Genomic DNA, 11,276 nt, shown 5'->3' on the forward strand with positions numbered 1-11,276 from the left:
CCTAAGCACCAGAGCACTGATCCTTAACATATAATTTCAGAAGCACTAATTCTATGACCGATTAAAGTGTTTCTGAAAACAGAGTTCGTGGTTAAAGAAAGAAGTTGAAAAAAAGTTTCGTTGCCAGTTTCCAAGAGGGGAAAATGTGTACTTGGTTTAGGGGCCATCGAGTTGGTTGTGACTTGGAGCAACCCTAGGCACTATTTATTGCCTGTTAATGCCTTTCTCACAGCTGTTATGTTTGAACCCATTGTTGCAGCCAGTGTGCCAATCTTGTGAAGGGTCTTCCTCTTTTTAGCTGACCCTCTACTATATGTGTAATTGTTGTTGTGTTTTTAAATACTGTCAAGTGGGTTCCGACGCATACTGACCCTGTGTAGGGTTTCTGAAGAATAGCTGTTGGGTTTGAACCACCTACCTTGCAGTTAGCGGTCTAGTGCCTGTCCTACGGCACAGCACCAGGATCCCATGTGTATAGTGTTGCCCAAATTTACATGGCATCAGACTCCTTTTCTCTCAGGACATCTTGAAGATTGGTGTTTCGTGGGAGAAAAATGCATTCTCTGATTCTTTTTTGGAGTGTGAATGTATAGTGTTGTTGTTGTGTTCCTTTTTTTAGTCAAGTTCCGATTCATAACAATCCTGTATAGGTTTCCAGGGAGCAGCTGGTGGGTTTTAACTGCAGACCTTGTGGTTAGCAGTCCATAGTTTATCCTACAGCACCATACCAGGACTCCATATAGCATAGAGAAATATTACATATTGCACATGTTTTATATTACATATTAATTACACAGGTAATATGTAATATAAACATTTGAGGTTAATGCATCTTATTTTACTAAATTTGGGTCTGATTTCTAACTTATGTTTTGAACATTTGTGTTTCAGATGGAGAACAAAACAAAACTTAGATTATTGTTTTCTAATGATGTATGCTCAGGAAAAGGGCATATATTATATCCAGGTAAGTGTGGGCTTTCCTTTCATGTTTTTCACACTTAGAAAAAAGTTAACGTCAAGCATATATTTTTGGGACAGCGGGAGGCTTCTGAAAGCATACCCCTCTAATAGCTGCAAGGATCCAGGGTCCAGGCTCAGCAAGGACACCGGCTCGCCACTCGGTGGTGTGACCGTGTGCTGGCCACCTGTTTTCTTCTCGTTCCTGCTCCCATTTCCCCGTCTTCTCTCTCAGCCTCTCCCTCTTCTGTTAAAAAGAACTGCTGCTGTTGTCTGATTATTTGCCAAATTGTAAAGAAGGATTCCCTTACAGTTTATTAATAGTCTTACGGTAGGAGGATGATGTTTGGTTTTAACACCACAGTTCAGCTCCGTTTATATTGAAGATCATAAAGCTGACATTTAGTTCTAATGGTCCAATTTTCAGCAGGATGGCTATAAAAATTACACTTGTATTCTACTATACAAGTAGAATAGTTATATAGTGATACGGTTTTTGCACTAGCTGGGCTGACTTCTGGTGTGGGCCCTGTAGGATGAGCACTGGACTGCCAACCACAGGTCAGTTCAAACCCACCAGCTGCTCCTTGGAAACCCTATACAGGGTCGCTATGAGTCAGAACCGACTCGAAGGCACTTAACAGCAACGACAAAAAGCTGCCGAGAGCTTGAATAATTCTAGGAAACTCATTTCTTCCCAGTCTCAATCCTGTTACTCACTTAAGCTTAAATACCACAGTTGGAAACTCCTTTCTTTAACTAAAGAGTGTCTTTACCTCATGTTCAAAATGAAAATAGGCTTAGAGCAGTACACATCTCAAGTATTTCAATTACTATTATATTTTATTAGGTCCTGTTCTGAAGGATGCTTTGCTGAGGGTGGCAAGAAGCAGCTCTGGGCACCTGACTCAAGAAGGGAAACATGATTCTTTACAGTTGTTCTTTCATTTAATACAACCATTTTTACAATGACAGATCACATGATGTGCACTCTTGTAACCTACTTTGCTGTCACTTACTGTGTTAAATACCATCAAGTTGGTTCTAACTCATAATGACACTGAAGAGTGGCTGGTGGTTTTGAGCCACCAATCTTGAGGTCAGCAGTCCAGTGCTTACCCTACAGCGCCACACTAGAACGCCTAACTTATGGTGTTTTCCTTGTTGTTAAGTTCCGTCAAGTCAGTTCTGACTCATAGTGACCCTGTATAGGGTTTCCAAGGGGCAGTTGGTGGGTTTGATCTGCTGACCTTGAGATTTGCAGTCTAGTGCTTATCCTACAGTGCTACACCAGGAGTTTTTCTTACTATGGTTCTTTTTTTCATTAAGTGCCCGTGAGTCAATTTCGACTCATAGTGACATTGTGTAAGGTTTCCGAGGAGTGGCTGGTGAGTTTGAACTGCCGACCTTGTGGTTCAAACCAACCTTACAGTCTAGTGCATTATTCCGCAGTGCCACACCAGGACTCCACTTATTACATTTGTTGTTGTTAGTGCCGTCAAGTCATCTCTGACTCACAGCAACCATGTATAGACTTTCAGAAAAGAGACTGGTGACCTTGTTGTTCAAACTGACCTTGCAGTCCAGCGCATTAACCCATGTTGTTCTTGTTGTTAAGTGCCATTGAGTCGATTCTGATCCATAGCGACCCTGCATAGGGTTTCCAAGGAGCAGCTGGTGAGCTTGAACCACCGACCTTGCAGTTCAAACGACTTTGCAGTCTGATGCATTAGCCCATAGTGCCACTCCAGGACTCCATTAACCCACATAGTAATGATTAACTGCCATGGAGTATGTTTCAACTCATGTTTTTGTTAAGTGCCATCAAGTTGGTTCTGACTCATAGCAACCCTGTAAAGGGTTTCTGAGGAGCTGCTGGTGAGTTTGAACCGTGGATCTTGCAGTCCAGCACATTAACCCACAGTGCCACGCCAGGACTCCAATCAATATAGGATTTCTGAGGCTGTGGTCGCTATGAGTCAATACCAACTCAATGGCACCGAACAACAACAACAAATCTTTATGGAAGCAGACAGACTCATATTTCTCCTGGTAGATTTGAACTGCCAACTTTGCAGTTAGCAGACCAACTAGTAACCCATTGTGCTACCTGCCATTGAATCAGTTATGACTCATAGTGACCCTATATAGTGCTTCCAAGGAGTAGCTGGTAGGTTTGAACTCCCCATGTTGTGGTTAGCAGTCAAGTGCTTACCCTAGAGTACCAGGACTTAATATCGACACATTAATATGCCAGTAAATTCAGATTTATATAATTTTTTAAATCACTTTTGAAAGTACCATTTTCTAGATATTTTAACAATTAGTTGGTAGTCATTTAGATTGCTTGCAGGTTTTCATTGTTACAAAGGTAAATCCAATGAGCGATCTTACACTCGCCATATTTGCCCCAAAATGACAACTCAGAAAAAGAGGAAGTTGTTCTACATTTTTTATCTACAATGTATTGGTGGGAAAAATCCATTAGTGTGAAAGTCCTCAACGTAATGCTGGTTTTGAATGTTTATAGATAGATAAACATATGTTTAAGGAGCACTGGTGGCTCAGTGGTCAATGGTTCAAACCCACCAGCTGCTACAGGGGAGAAAGATGTGGCCATCTGCTTCCAGAATGCCTTACAGCCTTAGAAACTCTATGGGGTGACAGGCTTGCAAGAGTTGGAACTGTTTTTTGTTTTGTTTTGATAAATGTTTGCATATATATGTATGTATATATGTGTGTGTGTATTCATATATGTATACGTAATAATCCTTTTTGTACTAAATTGACATGCTACAGAAACAATATTTGGCATCTTGCTTGCCATTGTACAGAGAATGGCTTTTGCCATGACAAAACACTGATGTTAGAGAGGTACTTATGGTTACAACTTAAACATATGTACACCCATGTTTGGTGGTGGTGGTTATGTGCCGTGGAGTTGGAACCGACTCATAGCGACCCTGTACAAGGTAAATCTTTACAGGAGCAGAAAGCCTCATCTTTCTCCTGTGGAACAGCTGGTAGTTTCAAACTGTGTTGACCTTAAGGTTTGCAGCCCGTGATAACCCAAAACTGGAATCAACCCAAATGTCCTTCAGCAGGTGACTGGTTAAACTACTGAGGTTAGTACAGACCTTGGAATAAATCCCATGCTGTAATACAAAGGCATGTTGATGCCCCCAACAACTTTGATGGACACCTCAGTGGAATTATTCTGAATGCAAAAAGGCAGTTTCAAAAGATTACATGCTGTATAATTCCATTAATATTCTAATGAAAAAATTACAGAGGTGAGAACAGATTATTGTGTAGCACCGTAGGATAAGCACTGGACTGCTAACTGCAAGGTTGGCAGTTCAAACCCACAAATTCCTTGGAAAACCCTATACAGGGTCACTATAAGTCAGAACCAACTCATGGCACTTAACAACAACAGAGAGAGGAAAGGCGAGAGAAGGTGGGAGGTAACTGTGGATATAAATGATCCAAGTTAGTTTTCCGGTTGTGATATTGTTCTGTAATTATGTAGCATCTAAATATTGGGGAAAACTGAATGAAAGATACACAAGATTTCTGTGGGGTTTTTTCCCCTGTATTATCTCTTACAACTACATGTGAATCTACATTTATCTTAAAATGAGGTTTGTTTTTTTTTTCAAGTTAAATGTTTTATGACATAGATGTGAGAGTGGAGCAAAGCAATTTTTTCTAAACATAAAAAATACAATTTAAAATATATATGGTAACTGAAATTAGTATATCAAAATTAAGCAGATACTTAACTATTTCATTTATATCCTTATATGTTTAAATCATTCCCAAATTTGTCTTTAGATAATACTCATTGGGAAAATTTTTGATTTACCATTTTAGAGATTGTCTTCTCTTTTAATATATATAGTAAATATAGAAATTGAAATATAAGCATATCATCTTTCAATCCTTGGTTTAGTTTTCCCTGCACCTTCCCCCTAAAGCTCCCATACTTCACAAAGTTATCCTCTATGTGTTATGATCTGCACAGTTGACTTCCTTTGCATAATTAGTAAAGCACAAGTAAACATCTTTCTGGTCTTCTCTGCTTTTAGTCAAGATTCATTTGATGTCAGCAATGATGTCCCTAGTTCCACGTACTTTTCTGAATCCAGTTTGAATTTCTTGCAGCTCCTGTCGTTGTATTACTGCAAACGATCTTATATTATATTCAGCGAAATTTTACTTGCAAGTGATATTACTGATGTTGCTTGATAACTTCTGCATTCTGTCAGATCACCTTTCTTAGAAATGGGCACACACATGGATCTCTTCCAGTGACCAGGAAGCTGTCTTCAAAATGTCTTGGCGTAGATGAGTGAGCGCCTCCAGTGCTACGTCAGTTTGTTGAAACATTTCAATTTGCAGCCCGTAAATTCTGCAAGCTTTGTTTTTCACCAATGACTTACAACTCAGCTTGGACTTCTTCCTTTAATACTGTTAGTTCTTGATCATATGCTACCTGTTGAAATGGTTGAACATAGACCAATTATTTTTGTTACAGTGACTCTGTGTGTTCCTTCCATCTTCTTTTGATGCTTCTGCATCATTCAGTGTTTTGCCCATAGAATTAATCAGTACTGCAATAGAGACTTGGGTGTTTTTTTTTCCAGTTCTTTTAGCTTGAGAAATGCTGACTGTGTACTTCCCTTTGGGTTTTTTTGTTTCTGGTCTTTAACACCTGTCAGTATAATACTTGACTTTGTCTTCTTGAGCTGTTCTTTTAAAAGTTCTATGCAGCTCTTTGACTTCCTCATGTCTTCCATTTGCTTTAGCATCTCTGTGCTGGAGAACAAATTTCAGTCTCTTCTGACATCCATTTTGATCTTTTCTTTCTTTCCTGTGTTTTTGTTTTGTTTTGTTTGTAGGAATGTATTTTATTTGTGAACTGAATAATAGTTTACATGGGGAACATTGATTTTACATCACTATTTCATTGCAATGATTACAATCTCTTCTGTGCATCATCATTCAACAGTATTTGCTTCCCATCCCCCTGTTGTGTGTTTTTTCGGGGGGGGGAGGGTGTGAGTGTGGGCGATGTACACAAAAACACTCAGAAATATATAATCATTAAAACAACCAAAGGACATACTCTGCAAGCCTGCCTCCTGGCCGCCAGCATCCAGTCGCTCTCTTTCCATGAGTGTTGCTGCTTCTCTGGATAAGGTCCTGTATTCCACTTGTGCTCTTTTCCCTTGATGGTCCTAGGGTCCCTGTTTCTGGATTGTAAGATTAACTACTCTCCCATTTTTGTTATAAAACTTCTACCTTTTCTGTTGTGACAGTCACAATTAGTCACGGTAACAATTACTCACTATTGAATCATAAGAATCTTATCCCCATCTCTTTTTTACCAGACCCTTCTAGACAAGATGAAAACTATTCAAACTCTGTCTTCCCCCACACACTGTTAAACTTAAACTCCCTCTTGAAAACTTGTAAGCCAGTCACTTCGTGCCCTTATCACCCCCTCATTTTAGATAGCCAATGTCTAGGTTGCCCGTCCCTATCTCCCCTTTATACAGAGGGGATAGTATTGATACTTGATGTGAAGACTCCTTTCCTCTTGATTGGTATTTTGAGCTACTACATCCATAAATATGGTCAAATTCATCAAATTGTAGCAGTTTACACTCATTTCCTTTATCAAAAATTGCTTATCTTCCTCTAGTTGAGTTCTTGGTTATCAAGCCATTGACGCTAGGTCAAATGGGTACTATCTGCAAGTTTGGATATTCTTGTGCATCTCCCTTCACTTCATATTCTTTCCTGTGTTTTTGATGAACTTTTGCTTTCTTCATATATGATGATGATCTTGATGTCACCACACAACTCCTGGTCTTCCAGTCATAAGTGTCTAATGCATCAACTTTGTTCTTGAGATGTCTCTAAATTTAGGTGAGATGTATTTAAGGTCATTTTGCCTCTTGTAGACTTGGTTTAATTTTCTTTAGCTTCACACATTTGAGTAATTGCTGATCTGTTTTGCATTCGGTCCCTGGCCTTGTTTTGACTAATGACATTGAGTTTCTCTTTCGTCTCATCCCACATACGTAGTCAGTTTGATTCCTGTATTATTCCATCTGGTAAAGTCCACGTGTATGGTCACCATTTATGTTACTGAAAACAGTAAAAAGTATTTATAATGAATAAGTAATTGGTCTTGCAACATTCTGTCATATAGTCCCTACTACCAAGGTGGTTCAAACCCTCCAGCCTTTCCACAGAGATACATAGCTTTAGAAACTCTGTACAAGGTGACTATGAGTCATAAATGACTCAATGGCAGTTAACAACAACAACAGCAACCATTCAGAAGTGGTTTGCCTCTCCTTCTTCATCGTCTGTCTTCATCTGGAAGCTCGACTAAAACCTGTCCACCATGGGTGAGCCTACTGGTGTTAAAATACCAGTGGCATAGTTCCCAGCATCACAGCAACACACAAGCCAACACAGTATGCCAGACTGAAAGAAGTGGGGGGAACTTTATATGTTGTTGTTGTTAAGTGCCATCAAGTCAGTTCCAACCCTTAGCAACCCTGTATAGGGTTTCCAAGGAGCAGCTGGTGAGCTTGAACCACTGACCTTGTGGTTCAAATGACTTTGCAGTCCAGCAGCGCATTAGCTCACAGTCCCACACCAGGACTCCCATCAAATGATACACATCCAATCCAACCTTTAACACTAGTCATCTCAACTGGTGGTGGTGGTGTGCCTTGGAGTCAGTTCTGACTCATAGTGACCCTGCATAGATAGGGTTATGGGAACAGAAAGCCTCATCTTTCTCCCATGGAACAGCTGGTAGTTTCACACTGCTGACTTGGAGATTAGCAGCCAGATTCATAACCACTATGCTACCAGAGCTCCTAAAGTCACCTCAGCTAGCAAGGCAGAAAAGAAAAGGCTGCTAACTTTGACTTTCTCTTTTACTTGGTACATATTTTATATATATAAAAAGATATTAATGGTCTGCAGAAATTATTTCCATTTGAAAAGAAAAAGGATAGCAGGCACTAAAGAGGCCAAGAAGGAATAATTCATCAAGGTCTATTTTCTCATGGTAAGCAGGGGGTTAGTTGATCTGTTGTGTATTTTAGTCCCCTCATTTTCTTTTAAGGATTTTTATTTTTATATTCATAATTTTTTTTGTTTTGTTTTCATGATAAAATCTCGAGTTTTTCAATAATGCCCTCTTAGACTCTTCTCCTCTTTCTGATTAATTAATATGTTTGTTCCATTTTCTCTAGCTTGAAGATGACATTATTGTCAAACAGAATTACTTTAATACTATTAAAAATTTTGCACTTCAACTTTCTTCTGAGGAATGGATGATTTTAGAGTTTTCCCAGCTGGGCTTCATTGGTAAGAGAAAATGTCCAATTTATCTACTTTTCAAAATAATTTTTACTCTCAAATTCATTAAGTTATTTTACTCTAAAGTTGTCTCTTTTTTCCCTATGGAGATTTAAAATTTTTTGACGGATTGCTTTTTAAAAAATTTAATTATTTTTCTTAAATACAGCATAGGTAAACTTCCTTGTATGAAATGATGAAAATCAATCCCAAATAAAGTTTGGAGACTTCTGAGGTTTAAATACTTATTCCAGGCTTCCACTGGGGCGCACAGCGGCTCTGTAGGGTAATCCCAAGGACAGTTGGAGCTCACCACCAGCCCTTCTGTGGGGGAATGATGAGACTTCCGCTCCCTCAGTAGAGACAGACAGACAGACAGACAGCTTCAGAAACCCTATCCACAGTTGGTATGAGTCAGGACCAATTGGATAGCACTTAGCAACAATAAGCTTCCACATGTTTTTTTTTTGGTATAACTAGTGCCAACTATGACCCCAGTGAGCATGTTTGATTTCTCTGTCCCCATTTCCTTTAGTCCTTTAGTTCTTCTTTTATAGCTCAGTGTCATTACCAGAGAAAGAATATCACAGTAAAGATGTGTGAGTTCCTGATATTTCCATGCCGTGCAGTAAGTGGTTAGTTTTTTATTCTCTTTTTTCTTTGGCTAGTTAAGAAGCTCATTAAAAAAAAAAAAAATCATATTAAATTGGCCACCTAAAAAGCATTTATGTTTAAAGTAGAAGAATTGAAGGAAATTTGTAGTTAAAAACACCCAAAGGACAATATTTCACTCGCTATACTATTTGTAGATGTCCTGTGTGGCACTGACGGATAATGCACTGGACCACAAGGTTGGCTTCAACCACAAGGCCAAAGGTTCAAACCCACCAGCCGCTCTTTAGAAACCCTTTACAGGTCGCTGTAAATTGGAATCAACATACGGCACATAACAACAAAAAAATTATACTTTAAAACATTAAGTATTAGAGGCTAAACCTATGACCTTATTGTTCCTTTAATACAAAACAGATTTTTAAAAGTTGAACAGCATCTTTAGTCATAAAGATTTCAGTGAAGATAGAATTAGAAGTTCTTGGGTTTTACATTTAATTGATTTAGTTTTTAAAATATTATCTTAACCTCTCAGGTTCTTTTTTTATGGGAAGAAACTTTAATGAGACATGAAGGAACAATCTCAGTTGCTTTTTGAATCTTTTGAACCAGTAGTTATAGAATTGATTTTATAGTAATAGATCCAGATGGTTGTTGAAGAGAATGTTTAACTAAAGAAAGGAGTGTCGTGGCTCCATAAGTTAAGTGCTGTACTGTGAACAGCAAGGTTGGTGATTTGAGACCATCAGCCACTCTGTGGGAGAAAGATGAGACTTACTGATCTTGTAAAGATTTAAAGCCTCGGAAACAACAAACAGTCCTTAACAATAACAGCAAACAAAGGAGTCCTGGTGTGGCACTATAGGATAAGCACTGGACTGCTAGCCACATAGTTGGCAGTTCAAACCCACCAGCTGCTCCTCAGAAACCCTATACAGGGTACCCTCTCTGTGAGTCTGAACTGACTCCAAGGCACTTAACAACAACAACATGATGATGATAATATAAGTAATTAAACATCATAGTTGCTTTGATGCTTCATTTCCTTATTACATCTGTTGACTTGGAATATCTTTTCAGGTAAAATGTTTCAAGCGCCAGACCTCACTCTGATTGTAGAATTCATATTTATGTTTTATAAAGAGAAACCCATTGATTGGCTTTTGGACCACATTCTCTGGGTGAAAGTCTGCAATCCTGAAAAAGATGCAGTAAGTTCATTTTTAATGGGGGTGGAGGGAGGTTTCTTTTCTGTATTTTATGTAACTTTTAGTAAGGTAATTTTGTGAATGAACTGTTACATAGGCAGACCAAAGTATAGAGTGTTTCTACTGCAGGTTTAAATTTCCTGCCATCTTTCTTGAACTGATAAAAAGTTTCTGTATTCCAGAACCTTTTAAATAGCACTGAAATGGCTTTGTAATTTGGGAAACCTGTTGCAGAACCAATGCCTGTTCTTTAAATGACTGGAAAATGCTTCTCTTGTCTTTAGGCTTCTAGCATGCCATTACTGTAGGATAGAGATGTTGATCACATCTTTCCTCTTCAAGGTGTTCTTTCAGTGAGTTTTCTCATTCTATGTGGACTCTTTTATTTTCAAATCCGTTGAGGGCGATATCAGACCCCAGCATATCTGCAAATAAAGAACAAAATCTAACGAGTGTTCTATGCAAAAACAGTGACAAGCAAAAAGATGTGCCTCTCAGTATATTACTGGCAAGAAACCAGTGTTCATACTTATATGCTTCCTTTTGGCATACTGGTGGGCAGGTAAGTAAGTGAATTATGATTTTTGCTCTTATTACTGAGCCCTGATAGCACAGTGGTTAAAGCGCCTAGCTGCTAACTGAAACATCAGTGGTTAGAACCCTCAGCTGTTCTGTGGGAGAAAGGTGTGGCATAAATATTTCCAGCCAGGTAAACCGTAGCGGGCAGCTCTTCTGTATCCTGTAGGATCATTAGTAGTTGGGATGGACTCAATGACACTGGGTTCTTGAGCTTCAATTATTCAAATATTGTTATTTCCATAGAAATCTTATTGTAAAAAAACAATTAGATAAATTTTCCTTGGCCTGTTTGAATTGCATCTCCGAAATAAATGCAACTTCTAGTATACTTGGTATAAACATAAAATGCAAATGTACAAATTCTTAAAATTAGATAATTTAGTAACTAAATACTTATTTTAAGCATATATCTTTATAGGCTGAGTTAACATTCATTATAACAAAATACAATAGTATGACTATGTTCTCTAGAATAATTTGATTACCCTATCCCTCAATCGTGCCTGACCCAAGCCATGGTATTTT

The 11,276-nt window shown here is 38.6% G+C and overlaps 1 protein-coding gene across 1 annotated transcript in view; it reads left to right on the forward strand.

Moving 5' to 3' along the window:
* MGAT4A (mannosyl (alpha-1,3-)-glycoprotein beta-1,4-N-acetylglucosaminyltransferase, isozyme A) overlaps positions 1-11,276 on the forward strand; it is a 125,920-nt gene that overhangs the window by 95,874 nt on the left and 18,770 nt on the right. Inside the window, 3 exon segments of the mRNA XM_006870752.1 lie at positions 892-967; positions 8,247-8,361; positions 10,045-10,175. Of these exon segments, the coding sequence (XP_006870814.1) occupies positions 892-967; positions 8,247-8,361; positions 10,045-10,175 (322 nt within the window).

The sequence above is a fragment of the Chrysochloris asiatica genome, unplaced genomic scaffold (assembly GCF_000296735.1).
Source record: "Chrysochloris asiatica unplaced genomic scaffold, ChrAsi1.0 scaffold00150, whole genome shotgun sequence".
NCBI classification, from domain to species: Eukaryota; Metazoa; Chordata; class Mammalia; order Afrosoricida; family Chrysochloridae; genus Chrysochloris; species Chrysochloris asiatica.